Source organism: Dryobates pubescens, chromosome 14 (genome assembly GCF_014839835.1).
Source record: "Dryobates pubescens isolate bDryPub1 chromosome 14, bDryPub1.pri, whole genome shotgun sequence".
In the NCBI taxonomy this organism is placed as follows: domain Eukaryota; kingdom Metazoa; phylum Chordata; class Aves; order Piciformes; family Picidae; genus Dryobates; species Dryobates pubescens.
This window is the reverse complement of record NC_071625.1, coordinates 4,258,827-4,282,301: the sequence shown is the minus strand read 5'-3', so window position 1 is coordinate 4,282,301 and position 23,475 is coordinate 4,258,827. Positions and strand designations below refer to the sequence as shown.

General features: G+C 63.9%; 2 protein-coding genes across 3 annotated transcripts in view; one reads left to right on the top strand and one right to left on the bottom strand.

The window, feature by feature from the left end:
• The window catches only part of HSF1 (heat shock transcription factor 1), a 34,563-nt gene extending 21,565 nt beyond the window's left edge, over positions 1-12,998 (top strand). The window contains exons 8-14 of one of the 2 annotated variants that reach the window (XM_054167488.1): positions 753-889; positions 2,205-2,435; positions 6,073-6,159; positions 9,749-9,854; positions 11,130-11,195; positions 11,652-11,721; positions 12,740-12,998. In XM_054167488.1, the coding sequence (XP_054023463.1) occupies positions 753-889; positions 2,205-2,435; positions 6,073-6,159; positions 9,749-9,854; positions 11,130-11,195; positions 11,652-11,721; positions 12,740-12,945 (903 nt within the window). In that variant the 3' untranslated portion in view covers positions 12,946-12,998. The remainder of the gene's footprint in view (positions 1-752; positions 890-2,204; positions 2,436-6,072; positions 6,160-9,748; positions 9,855-11,129; positions 11,196-11,651; positions 11,722-12,739) is intronic. The other variant, XM_054167489.1, reaches the window with a different exon arrangement.
• Positions 12,999-17,593: 4,595 nt separating this feature from the next.
• On the bottom strand, positions 17,594-23,009 carry LOC128897813 (collagen alpha-2(I) chain-like). The gene is made up of 10 exons (XM_054167538.1): positions 22,888-23,009; positions 22,591-22,764; positions 20,210-20,265; positions 20,030-20,080; positions 19,557-19,595; positions 19,370-19,405; positions 18,727-18,858; positions 18,596-18,640; positions 17,967-18,011; positions 17,594-17,856 (listed from the first exon to the last, which is right to left on the bottom strand). The coding sequence occupies exons 1-10, from the start codon at positions 23,007-23,009 to the stop codon at positions 17,849-17,851; spliced, it is 708 nt and encodes a 235-aa protein (XP_054023513.1). The 3' UTR covers positions 17,594-17,848.
• Between the last annotated feature and the right edge of the window lie 466 nt (positions 23,010-23,475).

The window sequence follows — 23,475 nt, the reverse complement described above, 5'->3', positions numbered from 1 at the left end:
TCCTTTGCTGCAGGCTCCACACCCCCAGCTCCCTCAGCTGCTCCTCACAAGTTCCCCAGACCCTTCCCCAGCTCCCCTGCCCTTCTCTGGACACCTCCAGCCCATCAAGGTCCTTCTTGGAATCAGGGCCTCAAAGCTGAGCCCAGCACTCCAGGGGTGGCCTCCCCAGTCCAAGGGCACCATCCCTGCCCTGCTCCTGCTGCTCAGTCTGGGGCTGCTGGTGGCCTTCTTGGCCAGCTGGGCACTCACTCTCTGGCTTCTCTCCAGCTGCTGCCACCAACCCCCCAGGGCCTTTCCCCCCAGGCACTTTCCAGCCCCTCTGCCCCCAGCCTGGAGCCTTACTGATCTTTCTGGGACCCAGGAGCCAGGCCTGGCACTTGGCCTTGGTCAAGCTCATCCCATTGGCCTCACCCAGCCTGGCCAGGTCCCTCAGGAGAGTCTCAAAGCCCTCTGGAGAGCCTCCAACCCCTCCAGCAGATCCTCTTACCTTCCAACAGCTCACCAGTGCCCCTCACCTTGGCGTCACCCTCCAGATTCCCCAGGGTCCCTCATTCTCCTCATCCAAACAATGGATGAGACCTCAGGTAGCAGAGGGTTGGCTCACACTTTGGGTTCTCAATGCCATGGCATCATCCTCCTTGGTTGGATTTGGGGCCTTTCTGACAGTCCTGCTGCTGCTGGATCTGGCTGTGGGACAGAGGCTGATATGTGCTCAGTTCCTCACCCCACCAACCTTCTGATTGTCCTTCCAGGCCTCCTCCCCAGCCTACAGTGGCTCCAACCTCTATTCCCCAGATTCTTCAGCCAACTCTGGTCCCATCATCTCTGATGTGACTGAGCTGGCCCAGTCCAGCCCTTCAGCCTCTCCCAGTGGAAGTCTGGATGAAAGGTAGGTTGTGGTTCTGCTAAAACCTGCAGCCCTCAGGGTGGGCAGAAGGCCTTCCCCAGTGAGCTGAGCAGCAGGCAGCAGTGTGCTGACCTTCTGCTGGGAGGGCTGGGAAGCAGCCCAGCCCCTGGGACAGGAGAGCCTCAGGGGATTTGGCCTCAGTCCCTCACACCTTAGCAGGACTTCAGAGAATCTTGGACCTGTCCCACCAGGGTAGCCCTGGGCAGGGCACTGCCCCCACTGCAGGCTTTGGTTGGTTTTGTTGAGCTTTAATCCAAGCACTTGGTCCTCTGGGACCTCCTGGAGGACTCCAAGCTGCTCTTGAGTCAGCATGAGCCAGCAAGGTGGCCAAGGAGGCCAAGGGTCCCCTGGGGACATGCAGCAGAGTGTGGCCAGCAGGACAAGGGAGGCTCTCCTGCCCCTCTGCTCTGCCCTGCTCAGCACACAGCTGCACAATTGGGGCCAGGGCTGGGCTCCCCAGCTCACAGACTGGGAACTGCTGCACAGAGGCCACTGGAGGCTGGGAAGCTGCTGAGAAGACTCTGAGGAGGGAAGAGTGAGGGAGCTGGGGCTGCTGAGCCTGGGCAGGAGAAGACTCAGAGGGAATCTTCTCAGCATCTGCAGGGTAGGGGACAAGAGGCTGGGGCCAGACTCCTGCCAGTGGTGGCCAGGGACAGGCCAGGGGGCAGCAGGCACAAACTGGAAGCCAGGAGGTTCCCTCAGGAGCAAGCTCTTGGCTTGGAGGCTTCTGAGCCCTGGAGCAGGCTGCCCAGAGAGGCTGTGGAGTCTCCTTGTGTGGAGAGCTTCCCAAGGCAGCTGGGCATTGGGATGCTGGGCACCTGCTGGGGGTGCCCCTGCTGGCCTGGGTGAGCTCCAGGGGTGGCAGCACCTTCTGTGAAAGCTCTCTGACCCCACTGCCCAGAGAGGTGGGAGATGCCCCTCCCATGGAACTATCCCAGGTCAGGTTGTTTGGGGCTCTGAGCTGCCTGCTCTGGTGGGAGATGTCCCTGCTGAGTGCAGGGCCCTGCTCTAGGTGGCCTTGGAAGGTGCCTTGCCAGCCAGAGCAGTGCTGCGGTGACTCTGCAGCCACCAGAGCCGCGCTGAGGCTGAGCCGGCAGCAGGAGCTGCTGTGGCAGGGGAGATGTTGGGGAGCAGAGGCAGACAAGGCATCTTGAGGTTGTCCTGCAGCCTTCTGGCTGTAGCTGAGTCTGGAGGCTGCCTCCTCGCCAAGGCCCCCAGCGGTCCGAGCAGGAGTGGGGCGCGGCCAAGGCCTCGGGGGCAGCTTTTCAGCCTTCTTCTTCCTCCTCCTCCTCGGCAGGAGTAGCCCTGTGGTCCGCATCAAAGAGGAGCCCCCCAGCCCCACCCGCAGCCCCCAGCTGGAGGAGAGCAGCCCGGGGAAGAACCCTCCAGCTGTGGAAGCTCCTCTCTTCCCCTCCACCTTCATTGACTCCATCCTGCAGGAGAACGACGCCGGCGCCGCGCCCGCCGCCGACGGCGCCTCCCAGCCCCCGCCCCCGGAGAAGTGCCTCAGCATCGCCTGCCTCGACAAGTGAGTGTCCTGCCCGGGCCTGGCCCTCATCCCACCGCTCCCTCTGCCACCATCAACCTCTCAGGGGCCTGCCAGGGCTCCCAGCCGCCCTTGGAAGCCCGAGGAGGTCACCCCATGGCTTCTACCTGCAGCCTCCCCTGCCCAGGCTCCTTGTTCTCTTCTCCCCTTCCTCTTTGGAGCAATGTGTGCCCCCCACCAGCAGCAGCTGTGTGCCCCCCACCACCAGCTGTCTCCCCCCACCAGCAGCTGTGTGGCCCCCACCACCAGCTGTGTGCCCCCCACCAGCAGCTGTCTCCCCCCACCAGCAGCTGTGTGGCCCCCACCAGCAGCTGTGTGCCCCCCACCACCACCAGCTGTGTGCCCCCCACCACCAGCTGTGTGCCCCCCACCACCAGCAGCTGTGTGCCCCCCACCACCAGCTGTGTGCCCCCCACCAGCAGCTGTCTCCCCCCACCAGCAGCTGTGTGTCCCCCACCACCAGCTGTGTGCCCCCCACCAGCAGCTGTGTGTCTCCCCCCACCAGCAGCTGTGCCCCCCACCACCAGCTGTGTGTCCCCCACCACCAGCTGTGTGTCTCCCACCACCCAGAGTATCCCACTACTGATTGGATCCTTCCCTTGAGTGGATCTCTCCACCAAGAGGATCCTACCACCATCAGGAACCCACCACTAAGAGTATCCCATGATTGAGTGGAGCCTACCACTGAATGGATGGAACCATTGAGTCAATCCAACCATTGAGTGGCTCCCTCAACTGGAGGATCCAACCATTGAGTGGATCCCTCAACTGGAGGATCCAACCATTGAGTGGATCCCACCATTGAAAAGATTCAGCCATTGGCTGGATCCAGCCGGGGAGCAGATCCCACCGCTAGGAGGATCACCGCCAAGCGGATCCCGTCGCCAAGCCAGGGCCGCTCCTTGGGGCGGCCTGCAGGCAGGCAGGCAGGCAGGGAGGGGTCAGTGGCGGAGGGCTCTGATGTCCTGCACCCAGGAGGTGCCTGTGAGCAGCTCCTTCCCCCGAGGCCTCTCCCCGGCGGGCCGCAGCGGGGCGGGAGGCGGCAGCCATGCTTGGTGACTGCGAGGTATGCCGGGGCGCCGGGCGGGAGGCCTCCCTGCTGGCTGCCTGTCATCACCTGAAGAAGCTTGCAGTTGTTCTCAGACTGAGTGGAGCCCCTCAGAGCGGGTCCCCGGTGGGAGGTGCCCCCTGGGAGCCACCCAGGCTCTGGTTTCAGCCACAAGAGGTCCTTTGTTGGCTTGAACTCCAAGTCACCTCCCCGTGAGCAGCGGTGGGTGACGGCCGAGGAGCGGGCAGGGCAGGGAGGGCTCAGCTGGAGACACTGCTTGGTGAGACCCAGAGGGGATCCACCACCCACCCAGGCACCCTGCTGAGCACGGGGCAAGAGCCACAGCCTCACAGTCAGGGCATCATGGAGTGGGGTGGGAAGGAGCTCCAGGCTCCTGGAGTCCAACCAGTGACCCAGCACTGCCAGGGCAGCACCACACCATGGCCTCAGCACCACAGCTGGGAAACCCCTGCAGGGGTGGGGACTCAACACTGCCCTGGGCAGCCTGGGCCAGGCCTGCACAAGCCTCAAGGGGCAGAAATTCTTCCTCATGGCCAACCTCAACCTTCCCTGGGAAAACCTGAGGCCACTTCCTCTTGGCCCAATGCTTGGCTCAAGAGCTCTCAGCCCCAGCTGGCTTCAGCCTCCTCTCAGGGACTTGCAGAGAGCCACAAGGTCTCCCCTCAGCCTCCTTTGCTGCAGGCTCCACACCCCCAGCTCCCTCAGCTGCTCCTCACCCTGCTCCCTTGCCCTTCTCTGGACACCTCCAGCCTCTCAAGGTCCATCTTGGAATTAGGGTCTCAAAGCTGAGCCCAGCACTCCAGGAGTGGCCTCCCCAGCCCAGGGGCACCACCCCTGCTCTGCTGCTGCTGCCCAGCCTGGGGCTGCTCCAGGCCAGGCTGCTGGTGGCCTTCTTGGCCAGCTGGGCACTCTCTGGCTCCTCTCCAGCTGCTGCCACCAACCCCCCAGGGCCTTTCCCCCCAGGCACTTTCCAGCCCCTCTGCCCCCAGCCTGGAGCCTTACTGATCTTTCTGGGACCCAGGAGCTAGGCCTGGCACTTGGCCTTGGTCAAGCTCATCCCATTGGCCTCACCCAGCCAGCCTGGCCAGGTCCCTCTGGAGAGCCTCAAATCCCTCTGTAGATCCTTCAAACCCTCCAGCAGCCCAACACTGCCTCCCAGCTTGGTGTCAGCTCCAGAACTCCTCAAGGTGCCTCCATCCCCTCATCCAAATCCATGGAGATGTTGAACAGAACTGGTGCCACACAGCAAACCCTGGGAGCAAAAGGTTGTCCTGATGAGAAAAATCTCACAGAGCTTTTGCCTGGGCTGGGACCAACCTGAGGTGAAACCAACCTGGGCTGGGACCAACCTGAGGTGAAACCAACCTGGGCTGGGACCAACCTGAGGTGAAACCAACCTGGGCTGGGACCAACCTGAGGTGAAACCAACCTGGGCTGGGACCAACCTGGGCTGGGAGCGACCTGAGTTGAAACCAACCTGAGCTGGATCCAACCTAGGCTGGAACCAACCTGGGCTGGGAGCAATCTGACCTGGAACCAACATGAGCTGGAACCAACCTGGGCTGGGAGCAACCCAACCTGGAACCAACCTGAGCTGGATCCAACTTAGGCTGGAACCAACCTGGGCTGGGAGCAATCTGACCTGGAACCAACCTGAGCTGGAACCAACCTGGGCTGGGAGCAACCCAACCTGGAACCAACCTGAGCTGGATCCAACCTGGGCTGGAACCAACCTGGGCTGGGAGCAACCCAACCTGGAACCAACCTGAGCTGGATCCAACCTAGGCTGGAACCAACCTGGGCTGGGAGCAACCCAAGCTGGAACCAACCTGAGCTGGATCCAACCTGGGCTGGAACCAACCTGGGCTGGGAGCGACCTGAGTTGAAACCAACCTGAGCTGGATCTAACCTAGGCTGGAACCAACCTGGGCTGGGAGCAACCTGACCTGGAACCAACCTGGGCTGGGACCAACCCAACCTGGAACCTACCTGAGCTGGATCCAACCTAGGCTGGAACCAACCTGGGCTGGGAGCAACCCAAGCTGGAACCAACCTGGTCTGGGACCAACCCAAGCTGGAACCAACCTGAGCTGGATCCAACCTAGGCTGGAACCAACCTGGGCTGGGACCAACCCAACCTGGAACCTACCTGAGCTGGATCCAACCTAGGCTGGAACCAACCTGGGCTGGGAGCAACCCAAGCTGGAACCAACCTGAGCTGGATCCAACCTGGGCTGGAACCAACCTGGACTGGGAGCAGCGTGGGCTGGCCCCCCCCAAGCTGCACCCCCTGAGCTGCACCCCCTGGGCTGTGTGCTTGCTTGCTGAGGGCCGTGTGTCCTGGTGTCTCCGTGCCGCTCAGCCGCTCTCCCGCCCCGGCGTGCTTCCTGCCGCAGCTCTCGCTGCCGGCCCCCGGTGCCTTCCGCGCCGCTGCCACCGGCTGCATGGCTGGTCTGCCTCTCCTCTGACCATAACCCAGCTTTCTCCCCTCCCCAGGGGCTGCTTGGGAGCCTTTTGACTGCAGTGTCCTCTTCTCTTTGTCTCTTGCAGTTTGACTCGCGCCCCGCAGCTGGCAGAGGTCCCTCGGCTTTGCCCCACTTCCTCCTCCTCCTCTCACCACTGCAGAGCACAGCAAGGGTCAGCATCCAGAGCTGCTGCTGGGCAGGAGAGCAGGGCATGCTGGCACTGATCATGGAATCATGGAGTGCTTGAGGTTGGCCAAGAGCTTTAAGCTCCTGGAGCCCAAGCAGTGACCCGGCACTGCCAGGGCACCACCAAACCGTGGCCCTCGGCACCACAGCTCCACTTGGAAACCCCTGCAGGGGTGGGGACTCCAGCACTGCCCTGGGCAGCCTGGGCCAGGCCTGCACAGCCCTTTCATTGAGGGCTTTTCTCCTCATGTCCAACCTGACCCTCCCCTGGGGCAACTTGAGGCTGGTTCCTCTTGTCATGAAGGAACCATGAGGACCTGGAGAGTGCAGGGCCCAGGGACCGTGCTGTCCATGGTCCAGAGCTGCTCCATCTGCTCAGAGACAGTGGGACAAGTCAAAGGGAAAGCAACAGTGGGGAGAAACCAACTCAGCTATGGACATCAGGGCCATGAAGATGATCCAAGAAAAGGGGCACCCCATGTGGGGACAGCCTGAGAGAGTTGGGGTTGTTCAGCCTGGAGAAGAGAAGGCCCCAGGAGACCTTCTGGTGGCCTTGCAGGTTGGTTGGGGCTCTGAGCAAGCTGCTCTGGTTAGAGGTGTCCCTGCTAACTGGGGGGGGTTGGACTGGGTGACATTTAAGGTCCCTTCCCACCCAAAGCAGTCCATGATTCCATGATCTTCAGTGCTTCAGGTTCAGAGGAGTGGGGGTTGATGGTCACCTCAGTGTGTCTGGTCTCTGATGGGAATTAGCCAGCAGAATGTTCTTGGAGGGGTTCAAGGTCAGAAGGGTTGGGCAGCTCCACTGGCTTGTGGAGTGAGGTTGGTACCACTGGGAGCTGCTCCAGCACCAGCTGTCCTTGATGGAGATCTGGGAGACAAGTGTGGAGCTCAGGAGCTCCAGGTCCTTGCCAGGAGGATGTTCTCATAGCCATAGAGCATTGTGGTGCTGGCTACTGGCTGGGCTTGCAGGAAGCTCCTTCACCATCACACAGGCAGTGCTGGAGGCATCTCAAGGGCCTGACAGATGCTCCCACCTCAGTGTCACTACAAAATATGCCATCTCCCCAGTACAAGCTCATCTGAGTCCTACTGGAAGGAGAAGCAGCTCAAGTGCCTTCTGCTTCCTCCACCAGTCACAGCAAGGATCTCATGGCCAGGATGTCCTTGGCAGTGGCTCTGGTACAGCTCACCTGATGTCTGAAGCCACCAAGACATCAGCATTGAAGCCACCTTGAGCCAGGGAGGAGAAGCAGACCCATGGAGAGTAGATATGTCCACTCAGAAGGGCTGCTTCTTGTGGAGCTCCTTCGCAGAGTGTCAAAGAGTTCACCATGGAGTGAGGCCTCCCAGCATGGGCTAGCTTCAGAGCTTCATCAGCTGGGAACTCCAACAGTGAAGGTCTTGTCAGAGCCTGAGCTCCAGCAGGAGCTGAGGAAAGCCCCAGTCCCAGCCTGGAGGGGTGTGCAGGGAGCTCTGGAGCTCCCCCAGGGCAGCCTCCTGCCCCAGCAGGGGCACCCCCAGCAGGTGCCCAGCATCCCAATGCCCAGCTGGCTTTGGAAGCTCTCCACACAAGGAGACTCCACAGCCTCTCTGGGCAGCCTGCTCCAGGGCTCAGAAGCCTCCAAGCCAAGAGCTTGCTCCTGAGGGAACCTCCTGGCTTCCAGTTTGTGCCTGCTGCCCCCTGGCCTGTCCCTGGCCACCACTGGCAGGAGGCTGGCCCCAGCCTCTTGTCCCCCACCCTGCAGATGCTGAGAAGATTCCCTCTGAGTCTTCTCCTGCCCAGGCTCAGCAGCCCCAGCTCCCTCACTCTTCCCTCCTCAGAGTCTTCTCAGCAGCTTCCCAGCCTCCAGTGGCCTCTGTGCAGCAGTTCCCAGTCTGTGAGCTGGGGAGCCCAGCCCTGGCCCCAGTTGTGCAGCTGTGTGCTGAGCAGGGCAGAGCAGAGGGGCAGGAGAACCTCCCTTGTCCTGCTGGCCACACTCTGCTGCATGTCCCCAGGGGACCCTTGGCCTTCTTGGCCACCTTGCTGGCTGATGGGGACCTTGTTCCCCCCCAGCACTCCCAGTTCCTTCCCAGCAGCTCCCCCCCTCCTCAGGACTGAGCCAAGGGGTTCTTGTACCCTCCCCCTGCCCTGGCTGAGCCTCAGGAGGTTGCTCTGGCCACCTCTCCAGCCTGGCCAGCTGTGGTTGGGTGGCAGCAGAGCCTGCAGGGTGTCACCCCTGCTCCCAGTTTGGGCAAGCAGCCAGCTGGTTGAGAGGACAAGAAATGCTCCTCTGCAGGCACTGGTGGTTGGTCTGAGCAGAGCAGGAGCTTCCTGTGGAGCTCCAGGCCATGAGCTGAAGCTGCTGCTGCCAGTGTGGCCAGATTCTGGAGCTTTGCAGCAGGACCTTGGGTCAGTCCCTGCCAATCAGGGTGGTCTTTCCCAGGGCTGGTCCTCAGAGAGCTTTCTGGACTTCTTGGTAGCCCCATGAGGTTCAGAACATCAGCTTCTCTTGTCCTGGAGCGTAGTGGGCAGAAGTGCCACGATCACCATGGAGCTGGAGGATGAGAGGACATGAGGCCAGTTCCCCACTTCAGCAGCACCCCTGCAGCCCACCTTCTCTTCTCCCCAGGTGACCATTCTCTGGAGCTCCATCTCTCAGCCCTGGCTCTTGAGATGGTTCCTAACTGGACCCAGGACTTAAGAACAACCTTTGGCAGAGTTGCTCATGCTCCACCCCCCACCCTGGTCCTCAGAGCTTGTGCTTCTCACAAGGCCTGATGTGTGGCTGGCCCTTGGGTGCTGTCCCCTTCCCAGCTCGCTTGGGAGGGAGCCCAGCTTTGAGCAGGCACCAGCTTCTGGTGCTCACTGGGTGCTCTCTGGTGCTCCCAGGGGATGAGCAGCTCCACAAGTAGGTGATGATGCAGTGGCAAGGCTCATTTGAGCAGGTACATGGAGGCAACTTGAGGCCTCTCCATGTGTACCAGAAACTCCATCTGATGGACAAAGAAGTCATCCCCGTGGCCAGCCCAGACCTGAAGGTGTTCTGGCCACCAAGGAGCCCCCTGACACTTCTCCCCCAAGCTGTTGCAGGGAGGAAGGTTTGCTGCCCTTGGTTGTGTGTCCACAAGCAGGAGATGCCAAGCAGGGGTGGTTGGACCTGCTGTTTGGATCGAGAAAGGGTCCACAGCTGCACCAGGACCCCCAGCAGCCCGTGGAGGCGGTGGTTCCAAGCCCCCACAGCAGGGAGATGGGTGTTTGGAGGCCAGTAAAGATGGCTCTGCCGTCTGAGTTGCGCTTGGACCTCTCAGGAGGAGGAGGTGGCAGTGTCTCCAGTCCCCAGACTTGGTGGAGAGAGGGACAGAGCATGGCTGTGGTGTTGCACCTGCACCTTTGAGCTCCCTGGCAGCTGGAGGTGGATCTCAGAAGGGTCAGGGGTCCCAGCCCCGCTCTCCCGCCCGGGGCGTCGGAGGGTGCCGAGGGGCCTCGGGTGGACAAAGTCCCTCCGGAAGCCCCGGGAACGTGGGTTCAGGGCTCTGCAGAACCTGGGAGAGGCTTCCTCAGGTGGATCTCCAGCACTCCCCTTCCTTTGCCACAGGAATGAACTCAACGACCATCTGGACAGCATCGATTCCAACCTGGACAACCTCCAGACCATGCTGACCACGCACGGCTTCAGCGTGGACACCAGCGCCCTGCTGGATGTGAGTGCCTGCTGCTGGCCCTGCTGACCCTGCCCCTGCTGCCCCTGCTGCCCCTGCTGCCCCTGCTGCCCCTGCCCCTGCTGCCCCTGCTGCCCCTGCTGCCCCTGCCCCTGCTGCCCCTGCTGCCCCTGCCCCTGCTCCCCCTGCTCCTGCTGCCCCTGCTGACCCCGCTCCTGCTGCCCCTGCTGCCCCCGCTCCTGCTGCCCCTGCCCCTGCTGCCCCTGCTGCCCCTGCCCCTGCTCCCCCTGCTGCCCCTGCTCCCCCTGCTCCTGCTGCCCCTGCTGCCCCTGCTCCTGCTGCCCCTGCTCCTGCTGCCCCTGCTGCCCCTGCCCCTGCTGCCCCTGCTCCTGCTGCCCCTGCTGCCCCTGCTGCCCCTGCCCCTGCTGCCCCTGCCCCTGCTGAGTGCCTGCTGCTGCCCCTGCCCCTGCTCCTCCTGCCCCTGCCGAGTGCCTGCTGCTGCCCCTGCTCCTCCTGCCCAAGGCCCCACAGAACCCTCAGTGCCAGCCCGATGGGGTGGGAAGGCACCTCTGGAGTTCCAGCAGGGGCATCCCCAGCAGGTGCCCAGCACCCCAATGCCCAGCTGCCTTTGGAAGCTCTCCACACAAGGAGACTCCACAGCCTCTCTGGGCAGCCTGCTCCAGGGCTCAGAAGCCTCCAAGCCAAGAGCTTGCTCCTGAGGGAACCTCCTGGCTTCCAGTTTGTGCCTGCTGCCCCCTGGCCTGTCCCTGGCCACCACTGGCAGGAGGCTGGCCCCAGCCTCTTGTCCCCCACCCTGCAGATGCTGAGAAGATTCCCTCTGAGTCTTCTCCTGCCCAGGCTCAGCAGCCCCAGCTCCCTCACTCTTCCCTCCTCAGAGTCTTCTCAGCAGCTTCCCAGCCTCCAGTGGCCTCTGTGCAGCAGTTCCCAGTCTGTGAGCTGGGGAGCCCAGCCCTGGCCCCAGTTGTGCAGCTGTGTGCTGAGCAGGGCAGAGCAGAGGGGCAGGAGAGCTTCCCTTGTCCTGCTGGCCACACTCTGCTGCCAAGGGGACCCTTGGCCTCCTTGGTCACCTTGCTGGCTGATGGGGACCTTGTTCCCCCCCAGCACTCCCAGTTCCTTCTCCTTGGAGCTGCTTCCCAGCAGCTCCCATCCTCCCCTGCACTGGCCCATGGGGCTGTCCCTCCACTTACCCTTTGGCACAATCCTGCCCTCACACCGTGTGCTGTGGCTTTGTGGAGGCAGATGGAGCATGGTAGCTCCAGGACTCCATTTCCAGCAGCCCTCTCCTTCCCTTGGCAGCTCTTCAGCCCTTCAATGACGGTTACAGACATGAACCTTCCTGACCTGGACAGCAGCTTGGCCAGCGTGAGTAGCTCCTCAGAGTGGATCTGCTGGGATCAGCAGTGTCCCTGTGCTCTTCCCTCAAGCTCTGAATGCCCTCCAGCCAAGCCCCAAGCCCATGGGGAGGAGAGGTGGGACAGAGGAGGAATGTGGAGCTGGAGAGGCTTACTCCAAGCTGCTCACATGGAGAGCAGAGCTCTTCATTACTCATCCACCACCTGTGAGGTGCCAAGCCCTCCAGCTCTGCCAGGGCACCACCAAACCATGGCCCTCAGCACCACAGCTCCACAGCTTGGAAACCCCTCCAGGGATGGGCACTCCAACACTGCCCTGGGCAGATGATGTCCCTCCCTCAGTGGGGCTCTGAGGCTATCTTGGCTTTCTTTGGTGTGTGTTGGGGTCACCTCCAAGGTGGAGATGGAGAGGACCCACCTGTCCCACCCCTGCAATGCATCACCAACCCAGCTTTTGTCCCTGCAGATCCAGGATCTCCTTTCAACCCAGGAGCAGCAGAAGCCAACTGAGACAGAGGCCAGCACGGTGGACACAGGTACCAGGTGGCCTTGACTCAGTAACACAAGAACTGGGGCTGTGGCAGAATGGTTCATCCACCCAAAGCATGGATTTGGTTGAGGGAGGTGCTGGAGAAGGGATCATCTGGAGGAGGCTTTGGGCACTGGTGTAGATCCCCAGTGAGAGTAACTGGAAGAGAACCATGGAGTCATGGGATGGGCTTGGTTGGAAGAGGCCTCCAAGCCCCTGGAGTCCAACCAGTGACCCAGCACTGCCAGGGCAGCACCAAACCATGGCCCTCAGCACCACAGCTCCATGGCTTGGAAACCCCTCCAGGGATGGGGACTCCACCACTGCCCTGGGCAGCCTGGGCCAGGCCTGCTCAAGCCTCAAGGGGCAGGAATCCCCAGCTCCCCTTCTCTGGACACCTCCATCCCCTCCCGGTCCTTCCTGGGGTCAGGGGCCCAAAACTGAAGAACTGCCCTAGAAGCCATCCCATGCCAGCTGCCCTCCGACTCATCCCAGTTGCCCTCCAACTCACCCCAGTTGCCCTCCGACTCATCCCAGTTGCCCTCTGACTCACCCCAGTTGCCCTCCAACTCACCCCAGTTGCCCTCTGACTCACCCCAGTTGCCCTCCAACTCATCCCAGTTGCCCTCCGACTCACCCCAGTTGCCCTCCAATTCACCCCAGTTGCCCTCCAACTCATCCCAGTTGCCCTCCAACTCATCCCAGTTGCCCTCCAACTCACCCCAGTTGCCCTCCGACTCACCCCAGTTGCCCTCCAATTCACCCCAGTTGCCCTCCAACTCATCCCAGTTGCCCTCCAACTCACCCCAGTTGCCCTCCAACTCATCCCAGTTGCCCTCCAACTCACCCCAGTTGCCCTCTGACTCACCCCAGTTGCCCTCCGACTCACCCCAGTTGCCCTCCAACTCATCCCAGTTGTTCTCCAACTCATCCCAGTTGCCCTGCAGCTCATCCCAGCTGCCCTGCGGCTCCTGGCAGCCGGCGGCCGTGCCGGCAGCTCCCTCAGCCGGCGTCTCTGTCCGCAGGCAAGCAGCTGGTGCACTACACGGCCCAGCCGCTGCTGCTGGTGGACTCGAGCGCGGTGGACGTGGGCAGCGGGGACCTGCCCATCTTCTTCGAGCTGGGCGAGGGTCCCTACTTCACGGACGGGGACGAGTACTCGGAGGACCCAACCATCTCCCTCCTGTCGGGCACCGAGCAGCCCAAGCCCAAGGACCCTGCCGTCTCCTAAGAGCGCCCCCCCGCCGCCACCGCCGGGGTGGGCTTGAAGGAGAAGACGACCCCGCGCCGCGGGGACCCGCGCCCGCCGCCGGCCTCCTCGCTTCGCGCAGCCCCGGACAGCTCCGAGCTCCTTCCCCCGGCGCCGCCGGCATTCCATTTGTGTGTTGTGCTTCACCGGCCGCCTCCGGACCCGCTTCAGACGCCGCCCGGCGCAGCTCCGCTCGGCCGCCTTCGGAGGGCCGGGGCGAGGGGCGCCTGCAGGAGACCCTCGGCTCCGCCCGGGGGCTCCGCCGGGGAGCGGACGCCGAGAGCTGGGCCGGACGGAGAACGCTGACCGGATCGCGTGTCCGTGGGGGCAACCAGGAGCCCACCACCACCAGCTGATGCTTATGTGCCCATGGTGGAAACCATGAGCCCACCACCCAGAGGTGATGCTGATGTCCCCATGGTGGAAACCATGAGCCCACCACCCAAAGGTGATGCTTATGTCCCCATGGTGGAAACCATGAGCCCACCACCCAGAGGTGATGCTTATGTCCCCATGGTGGAAACCATGAGCCCACCACCCAGAGGTGATGCTTATGTGCCCATGATGGAAACCATGAGCCCACCACCCAGAGGTGATGCTGATGTCCCCATGGTGGAAACCATGAGCCCACCACCCAGAGGTGTTGCTTATGTGCCCATGATGGAAACCATGAGCCCACCACCCAGAGGTGATGCTTATGTGCCCATGGTGGAAACCATGAGCCCACCACCCAAAGTTGATGCTTATGTGCCCATGGTGGAAACCATGAGCCCACCACCCAGAGGTGATGCTTATGTGCCCATGGTGGAAACCATGAGCCCACCACCCAAAGTTGATGCTTATGTTTTGTTGCCCATGGTGGAACCCACCAGCCATGAGCTGATGCTTATGTTCTGTGCTCATGGTGGCAACCATAACCCCACCACCACGAGCCACCAACATGGACATGGGGTGGGGAGAGGGTGTACAACCAGGGAGGAAGAGAGTTCCTCTGCCACCCCATGCCCTGGGGAGGCCAAGATGATGTTTCCAAGCAGAGCAATCCAAGTTTGGCCCACATGGGTGAGTGCAGGTCTGGTCTCTCCCTGGTGGTGGTGATGTCCCCAGGCAGGTGTCTGGTTGCCCCCCAGCCTCCAAGCCCAGCTTCTCTCTGGATCTTCTCTCGCTCCGTGTGTTCCAGTTTGGTTCTGTTGCCTGGGGGGGGTTGATGTTTCTCCTGCCGCTTGGAGCCGCCGGGATTTGTCCCCTGTCCACGTGGGAATGTTGGGAGGAGACAAAAACAATTCTGTATCTTGGGGTTCTCCAGGAGAGAAGGACCCAGAGATGGACAATATCTGCTCTAGAGCGACAAATATATCACGAGCCAACGCCCTGGAGCCTCCTCTGCTCTCCTGGGCTCCACCGCTGGGCTCCAGCCCTCCCCAGCGCCTGCGGGTGGGGTGGAGAGGGGGGATGGAGGTGGGATGAGGAGGAGAGCAAGGTGGGATGGGGGTGGGATGAGGAGAGGAAGGTGGGATGCAGGTGGGATGAGGAGGGGAAGGTGGGATGCAGGTGGGATGAGGAGGAGAGGAAGGTGGGATGCAGGTGGGATGAGGAGAGGAAGGTGGGATGCAGGTGGGATGAGGAGGAGAGGAAGGTGGGATGCAGGTGGAATGAGGAGGGGAAGGTGGGATGCAGGTGGGATGAGGAGAGGAAGGTGGGATGCAGGTGGGATGAGGAGAGGAAGGTGGGATGAGGAGGAGAGGAAGGTGGGATGCAGGTGGGATGAGGAGAGGAAGGTGGGATGAGGAGGAGAGGAAGGTGGGATGCAGGTGGGATGAGGAGGAGAGCAAGGTGGGATGCAGGTGGGATGAGGAGGAGAGGAAGGTGGGATGCAGGTGCCTTGGAGGTGGGAGAAAGATGGGATGAGGGTGAGATAAGGATGGGATGAGGGTGGCATGAATATGGATATAGGAATATAGGATGAATATAGGAGTTCAGGGCCCTTGGACAATTGGTTGATGGGGCAGGAGCTCAAGTGGTGTTCTGCTCAGTTCCCTCAGTGGCAGGGGAGTACACTGAGAGGAACAGAACCCACACCATCAACAGGTGGCTCAGGGGATGGTGCCAGCGGAGGAACTTTGGCTTCTTCAATCATGGGGCAACTTTTACAGCACCCAACCTGCTGGGTCCTGATGGGGTGCAGTTACCTAGAAGGGGCAGGAGAGTACTGGAGTTGGCAGGGTTCATTAGGAGGGCTTTAACCTAGGTCTGAAGGGGGTGGGTGAGGATATCGGTCCCTCTGCAGAGGAAAGAGTAGGGCACAAGGTAGGGTCAGTTGAGAGGTGGGGAGCCCAGCTGCAGTGCATGCACACCAATGCAGGCAGCCTGGGCAATAAGCAAGAGGAGCTGGAGGTCCTAATCCACCAGGGCAACTATGATATAGTTGCCATCTCAGAAACATGGTGGGACAACAGGCACGATTGGAGTGCTACACTGGGGGGCTACAGGCTCTTTAGGAGGGACAGGCGAGGGAGGAGAGGAGGAGGGGTGGCTTTGTATATTAGGGAGACACTTTCTGCCTCAGAGCTTGAGGTGGAAGATGAGGGAATTGAGAGCCTGTGGGTTAAAATCAGAGGGCAGCCCAACAAATCTGACATCCTGGTTGGAGTCTTACAGACCACCCAGCCAGGAGGAGGAGGCTGATGAATTATTCTGCAAACAACTGGAGGCTGTCTCAAGATCATCAGATCTTGTCCTCGTGGGGGACTTCAACCTGCCCGACGTGGCACTTGGTGCCATGGTCTAGTCGTGAGGTCTGTTGGGACAGGTTGGACTTGATGATCCTTGGGGTCTCTTCCAACCTTGGTTAGACTGTGATACTGTGTGATGGGATGAAGATTGGATGGAGATGGGGTGCAGGTGAGAGGAGAAGAAGATTGGATACATGGGGTAAAGAGGAGCTGAAGATGGGATGGAAATGGGATGAGAAAGATGGGGTGAAGGTGTGGGAAAGATGGGATGGGGATAAAGAGGGGATAAAGACAGGCTGGAGATGGGATGAGGCTGAGATAAAGATGGGATGAAGGTGAAATAAAGCTGGGGAAAAGATGAGACAAAGCTGGGGTGGAGAAGGGCTGAAGATGGGACAAAGCTGGAATGAAGATGCAGGAAGAGCCCTTTGTACCCTGGGCATCCTGTGCCGTGGGGTGAGGGTCCCAGTGCCTGCTCCAGCAGAGCTGGAGGTGTCACCGAGGTGGGGGTGTGGGCCCTGTGCCATGGCTCAGATCCCCCCATCCCAGCCTGGTGTGGTGTGCAGGGAGCTCTGGGGCCCACCAGGGCAGCCCCCTGCTCCAGCAGGGGCACCCCCAGCAGGTGCCCAGCATCCCAATGCCCAGCTGCCTTTGGAAGCTCTCCACACAAGGAGACTCCACAGCCTCTCTGGGCAGCCTGCTCCAGGGCTCAGAAGCCTCCAAGCCAAGAGCTTGCTCCTGAGGGAACCTCCTGGCTTCCAGTTTGTGCCTGCTGCCCCCTGGCCTGTCCCTGGCCACCACTGGCAGGAGGCTGGCCCCAGCCTCTTGTCCCCCACCCTGCAGATGCTGAGAAGATTCCCTCTGAGTCTTCTCCTGCCCAGGCTCAGCAGCCCCAGGTCCCTCACTCTTCCCTCCTCAGAGTCTTCTCAGCAGCTTCCCAGCCTCCAGTGGCCTCTGTGCAGCAGTTCCCAGTCTGTGAGCTGGGGAGCCCAGCCCTGGCCCCAGTTGTGCAGCTGTGTGCTGAGCAGGGCAGAGCAGAGGGGCAGGAGAACCTCCCTTGTCCTGCTGGCCACACTCTGCTGCATGTCCCCAGGGGACCCTTGGCCTTCTTGGCCACCTTGCTGGCTAATGGGGACCTTGTTCCCCCCAGCACTCCCAGTTCCTTCCCAGCAGCTCCCTGCTTTCCCAGCACTAGGGCAGGGAGTTGTTGCCCTCTCCCCAGGGGCAGGACCCTCCCCTTGCCCTGCTTGAGCCTCGGGAGGTTCCTCTCCAGCCTGGACAGCTCTCACTTGGCCACTAGCTGCTCTCCACCCTGGAGCTGATCTCCAGCCCCCGCAGCACCCAGATCCTGGGCACCTGCTGTGGGTGACCCTGCTGGAGCAGGGGGGCTGCAGTGGGTGAGCCCCGGAGGTCCCTTCCCACCCCTCCAGGATGGGAGGGGTGAGGTTCTGTTTCATCCCCCATGAAGCTGTTGGCAGAGGAGCCCCTTTCTGGTCACTGCTGGGGGCTCCTCAGTGCTGCCTCCATGGGTTTGGGGTGGGTGGGGTGGCAGAGAGGGGTTGGTGGCACCAGCGGTGCTGGAGACCACCGTGGAGCTTCACGGTGCCAGGCTGTGGGTAGGGATGGTGCCAGCCCAGGTCCCCCACAGCTGCAGATGGGACTCAAGGGGAGCTTTGGGGAGCAGCCACCACACATCCAAGGTGCCACCAACCACCACCCCTTGCTTGAGCAGACACCGAGGGGCTGCTCCCTTCACCCTGGACTCCCCCGGGTGCGGGGTGAGGGCGTCCCGGGGGGTGGGGGCGGGGGGGCAGTGTCTGGGGACATCACCGCACCACAAGCTGCTGCAGGGACCTTTATTGAGGGACAGGGGGCTGGGGGCACACGTGGCTGGGGGGCACACGTGGCTGGGGGGCCCAGGGACGCATGGAGGGGTCCGGCCGCCTCCAGGGCCCCTGCCCCACAGCAGACCCCACTCCCAAGACATCTCAGTTTTGGGGGGGTCTCCCCACCGTGGGGCGCAGGCCGGGGCTGGGGGGCACGGCGAGGACTCGGGGGGGGCACCACGAGGACCTTGCCGGGGACGTGGGGACAGCGTGGGGTGGCAGCAGCTGGCTCTGCAGACAGCGATGTCCTGGGGGCTCCAGCGAGGCTCAGACCCCTGGGGAGGGCAGAGGCTGCGTTAACCTCACCGCCAAGTGCTCCCCCCCGGCACCGCTGCCGCTGTCCCCACCCGCTGCCACCCCAGCCCCCTTGTCCCCTCGGCGGCACCTTGGGAGCCCAGGGTCTCCTCCGAGTCCGGGTCCTGCTCCAGCCCTGCGGGGAGAGGAGGGGGCTCGGGGGTGTCCCCAGCCCGGGGGGGCTCCAGGTAGGGGGTGCCCCCAGCCCGGGGGGGCTCCAGGCAGGGGGTGTCCCCAGCTCGGGGGGGGGCTCCAGGCAGGGGGTGCCCCCAGCCCGGGGGGGCTCCAGGCAGGGGGTGTCCCCAGCTCGGGGGGGGCTCCAGGCAGGGGGTGTCCCCAGCCCGAGGGGGGCTCCAGGGCAGGGGGTGTCCCCAGTTAGGAGGCGTCTCCAGGCAGGGGGTGTCCCCAGCCCGAGGGGGGCTCCAGGGCAGGGGGTGTCCCCAGCTCGGGGGGGGCTCCAGGCAGGGGGTGTCCCCAGCTCGGGAGTGTTCCTAGGGCCCCCCTGGACACACTTCCCCCCCAGCGCCAGGACAAGCTGCTCTGCGAGGCCCGAGGTGACCCCACACAGAGCCAGCTGGGGGCGCCACTGAGCACTGGGACCCCCAGGAGACACTCAGATAGGGGTGGGGAGGAGGTCACAGCCTCGAGTTGGGGTTTGGGGATCCCCAGGGGGTGCTCAAATTGGGGGGTGGGGGTCACCAGTGGTGGGGGAGTCCTCACCCTCCTCAGACTCATTGGACTGGGCTGGGCCATCCATGCTGGGACCTGCAGAGAGGGGGTTGAGCGGGGGGGGGTCAGCACCCACGGGGGAGGGGATCCGGGGGGAGACCCCCCCCTAAGTTGGCACCCACCTGCTCGGAGGCCCTCGGGGGGCTCCATGCTGAAGGAGCCGCTCTCGGGGGGGTCCAGGCTGGCCGAGGAGTCGCTGCCCAGGGCCTGGGGGGTCGCAGCCCCCCCCGGGGCAAAGCTGATAGAGGTCAGACCTGGGGGGTGGGGGGACACCCCCAGTGCCATGGGGTAGGGACCCCCCAGTGGCACGGGGCACCCCCCGGGGGTCTGCATAGGCTGGGGCGGGGGGGGAGTGCCATTCGGGGGGGGCTGGGAGGGGGCAGTGCACATTCGGGGGTGGCTGGGGGCACTGGATAGGGGGCTGTGGGTACTGGGTGAGGGGCTGTGCCCAAGGGGGGGGGGGGGGTCTCCAGGGAGAGGGTCGGGGGGGTCTGTGCCCGTTTTGAGGATCACAGTGCCCAGGGTGGGGAGTCGATGCCCATACTGGGGGGGTCTGTGCCCATACTGGGGGGAGGGGGTCTGTGCCCATACTGGGGGGGTCTGTGCCCATACTGGGGGTCTCTGTGCCCATACTGGGGGGGTCTGTGCCCATACTGGGGGTCTCTGTGCCCATACTGGGGTCTCTGTGCCCATACTGGGGGGGTCTGTGCCCATACTGGGGTCTCTGTGCCCCCCCATACTGGGGGTCCTCACACCCAGCCCTACCTTTTCCCAGTCTCTGACTGGAGGTGGTGAGATCACCTGGTGGGGGGAGACAAAAGGGGGAGTCAGGACAAAATGGGGGGCAGGGAGCCCTGGGGGGGAAGGTCCTAAGCCCCCCCACCCCTTCTCCCCCAGCCAGGGTTTGAGGGGAGTCCAGGCCTGGCTGCCACATCCCCTTCCTGCTGCTCACTCTCCCCAGAGGCTTCCAGCTTGGCAGGACTGGCAGGGTCTGCAAAAGATGGGAAGGGGTCGTGAGGCCCCCCCAAAATAAACCGACCCTGGGACCCCCCCAGCGCCCACCCCCTGCCCCCTCACCGCTTTTGGTCCCCCCCATTTCCACCCCCTCCCCACATTCCCACCCCTTGGCCAGGAGGGAGACTGAGGCACAGGGGGGGTGAGGCAGGGGGGTGGTGCTGGGGGGCACTGGGGGGAACCGGGGGGGTGTGAAAAAGATGGGGAGAGGTCACAGGCCCCCCCCGAAAAACCCCAAACCCCACCCTGGGACCCCCACCCCCATTCCCAGCCCTTGGCCAGGAAGGGAACTGGGACATGGAGCTGGGGGGGGAACACTGGGGGGGGAATGGAGGAACTGAGGGAACTGGGGGGGTGAAAGGGACCCCCAAAAGTGTGGGTGGGTGGTCCTAGACCCCCCCCTCCCCTTACCTGCTGTCTGTCCTTCTGCTGACAGGGCCACGTCCAGGGTGCTCGTCAGCTCTGCGGGGATATGGGGACACAAATTGGGGGGGGGGGCGACAAGGGGAGCCCCCCCGGGTGACACGGGGATACAGCCCCCCCCCCGAGGTGCCAGCACAGCGTCACCTTCCTGCCCCAGCACCCCCTTACCATCGGCCAGCGAGGGGGCCAGCACCAGCAGGGCAACCATGGCCAGCGCCGGGAGCCTGGGCAGGGGACAGCACAGCCCTCCGGTGACCTGGGGCTGGTCCCAGGAGCCCCCCAGCCCCAGCGTGTCCCTGCGCCACCCCTGGGCGCTTGTCCCCATGCTGCTGACACCCAGTGTCCCTGTCCCCATGCTGCTGACACCCAGTGTCCCTGTCCCACGCTGGTGTCCCCCCAGTGTCCCTGTCCCCATGCTGCTGACACCCAGTGTCCCTGTCCCACGCTGGTGTCCCCCCCAGTGTCCCTGTCCCCATGCTGGTGACACCCAGTGTCCCTGTCCCCATGCTGGTGACACCCCAGTGTCCCTGTCCCACGCTGGTGTCCCCCCCAGTGTCCCTGTCCCACGCTGGTGTCCCCCCCAGTGTCCCTGTCCCCATGCTGGTGACACCCAGTGTCCCTGTCCCCATGCTGGTGACACCCCAGTGTCCCTGTCCCACGCTGGTGTCCCCCCCAGTGTCCCTGTCCCCATGCTGGTGACACCCAGTGTCCCTGTCCCCACGCTGGTGTCCCCCCCAGTGTCCCTGTCCCCATGCTGGTGACACCCCAGTGTCCCTGTCCCATGCTGGTGTCCCCCCCAGTGTCCCTGTCCCCATGCTGGTGACACCCAGTGTCCCTGTCCCCATGCTGGTGTCCCCCCCAGTGTCCCTGTCCCCATGCTGGTGACACCCAGTGTCCCTGTCCCCATGCTGCTGACACCCAGTGTCCCTGTCCCATGCTGGTGTCCCCCCCAGTGTCCCTGTCCCCATGCTGGTGACACCCCAGTGTCCCTGTCCCATGCTGGTGTCCCCCCCAGTGTCCCTGTCCCACCCTGGTGACACCCAGTGTCCCTGTCCCCATGCTGCTGACACCCAGTGTCCCTGTTCCCATGCTGGTGTCCCCCCAGTGACCCTGACCCACGCTGGTGTCCCCCCCAGTGTCCCTGTCCCCATGCTGGTGTCCCCCCCAGTGTCCCTGTCCCACCCTGGTGACACCCAGTGTCCCTGTCCCCATGCTGGTGTCCCCCCCAGTGTCCCTGTCCCCATGCTGGTGTCCCCCCCAGTGTCCCTGTCCCCACACTGGTGTCCCCCCAGCTCTGGCCCCGTCTAGCCCGGGCTCTGGATGGCAGACCTGGGCCCCCCAGTGTCCCCAGGGGTCCCCACAGCCCCTGCCTTCACCAGGGTCCCCATCATCCTGGGTGTGCTCTCTGTCCCCTGGTGTCCCCAGAGTCCCCTGGGTCCTCAGGGTCCCCTCTGTCCCCAGGCTCCTCACTGACCCCAGCGTCCCCTCTGTTCTGAGGGTCCCCTCTCTGCCTGGGGTCCCCCCTGTCCCCAGAGTCTCCTCTGCCCCCTAGGTCCCCTCCGTCCCCGGGGTCCCCGCCGTGCCCGGGGTCCCTCTCCTCCCGGCTGTCCTCTGTCTCGGGAGTCCCCTTTCTGCCTGGGGTCCCTGCCGCCCGCGGGAGCCCCCTCTGTCCCCAGAGTCCCCTGGGGTCCTCAGGGTCTCCACCATCCCCGGGGGCTCTTCTGTCCACAAGGTCCCCGGGGGTCCCTCCTGTCCCTGGGTCCCCAAGCTCTCCTCTGTTCCCGGTGTCCCCAGAGTCCCCTGGCTTGTCGAGGTCCCCACTGTCCCTGGGGTCTCCACTGTCCCCACCGCTCCCTGGATCCCCAGCGTCCCCTCTGTCCCCAGTGTCCCTTCTATCCCGGAGGGTCCCCTCTGTCCCTGGGTCCCAAAGGTCCCCTCTGTCCTATCTCTGCCTGGGGTCCCCTCTGTCCCCTGGTGTCCCCCGAGTCCCCTGGATCCCCAGGGTCCCCACCATCCTCGGGGGCCCCTCTGTCCCCTCTGTCCCCTCTGTCCCCAGTGTCCCTTTTGTCCCTGAGGTCCGCACAGTTCCTGGGGACCCAAGGTCCCCGGCGGTGCCTTCTGTCCCTGGGTCCCTTCTGTCCCCAGAGTGCCCTCTGTCCCCCGATGGCCCTGCTGTCCCGAGTCCCCTGGGTCCTCAGGGTCCCCGCCAACCCCAGGGTCCCCTCTGTCCCAAGGTCCTCTCTGTTCCCGGGGTGCCCTCTGTCTCGGGGGTCCCCTCTCTGTCCGGGGACCCTTCTCTCCTTGGTGTGCCCTCTGTCCCCTGAGTCCCCTAGGGTCCCCATCACCCCCGGCGTCCCCCATGGCCACAAGGTCCCCGGGATCCGCCCCTCCCGATCTCCGGCTCCCCTCTCCCCAAAGTCCTCCCTGTCCCCGAGGGTCCCCTCCGTCCCCGGCTGTCCCTGCCGTCCCCAAAGCCCCCTGGCTTCTCAAGGCCCCTACCACCCCCGAGGTGCCCCCCCGTCCCCGGTCGGCGCTGCCGCTGGGCTCACCCCCGGGGCTGTCCCATGGCCGCTCTCGGGGTCTCTGCGGGCTCGCTCCCGGCTCCGCCCGGGGCCGTTATAGCCGCAGGGGCTGGGCAGGGGCCAGCGGGCACCGGGCCAGCCAATCCCGCTCCGCCACCGGGCACCGGCACCGGGCACCGGCACCGCCACTGCGGCGGGGACCTGGCACCGGCACCGGCACCGAGCACCGGGCACCGGCATCAGCACCGGCACCGGGCACCGGGCCAAGCAATCCTGCACCAGCCACCGGGCACCGGCACTGCGGCGGGGACCTGGCACCGGCACCCGGCATCGGGACCGGCACCGGGCACAGGGCCAGACACCCCTGCACCAGGCACCGGGCGCCAGGCACCGGCACTGCAGCGGAAACCGGCACCAGTACTGGCGTCCGTACCGGGCGTCGGCATCGGAACCGGCACCGGGCACCGAGCACCGGCACTGCAGAGGGCAACTGGTACCGGGCACCGGGCATCGACACTGTGACCGGCACCGGGCACTGGGCACCGGGTCAGGCACCGCTGCACTGGGCACCAGCATTGGCACTGCGGTGGGGAACTGGCACCAGCATCAGTACCGGCACCAGGCACTGGGCACCGGCACCACGGTGGAGAACCGGCACGGTACCGGGCCAGGCAATCCTGTACCGGGCACCGGGCACTGGCACCAGAGCTGGCACGGGACGCTGGGCCGGCCAGTCCTGCACTGGCACTGCAGCAGTGACTCTGCACTGGTACCGGGCACCAGTATCAGAAGTGGGCACCAGCAGGGTACCAGTCAGCAGCCAGTCAGTCCAGTGCTGGCACCAGCACTGCCACGGGGAACTGGCACCAGTATCAGTGCCAACACTGGCACTGGGCATCTGGCAACAGCACT

Bases quoted from the DNA above. Each gene is read 5' to 3' on its own strand.
- LOC128897813 (XM_054167538.1), bottom strand. From the start codon at position 23,009: ATGCCGACGCCCGGTACGGACGCCAGTACTGGTGCCGGTTTCCGCTGC. The intron at 18,859-19,369 runs GTAGGGCTGGGT...CCCACCCCCCAG, and splicing joins CAGTCAGAGACTGGGAAAAG to GTCTGACCTCTATCAGCTTT. The intron at 18,012-18,595 runs GTGAGGACTCCC...CTCTCCCCGCAG, and splicing joins GTCCAATGAGTCTGAGGAGG to GGCTGGAGCAGGACCCGGAC.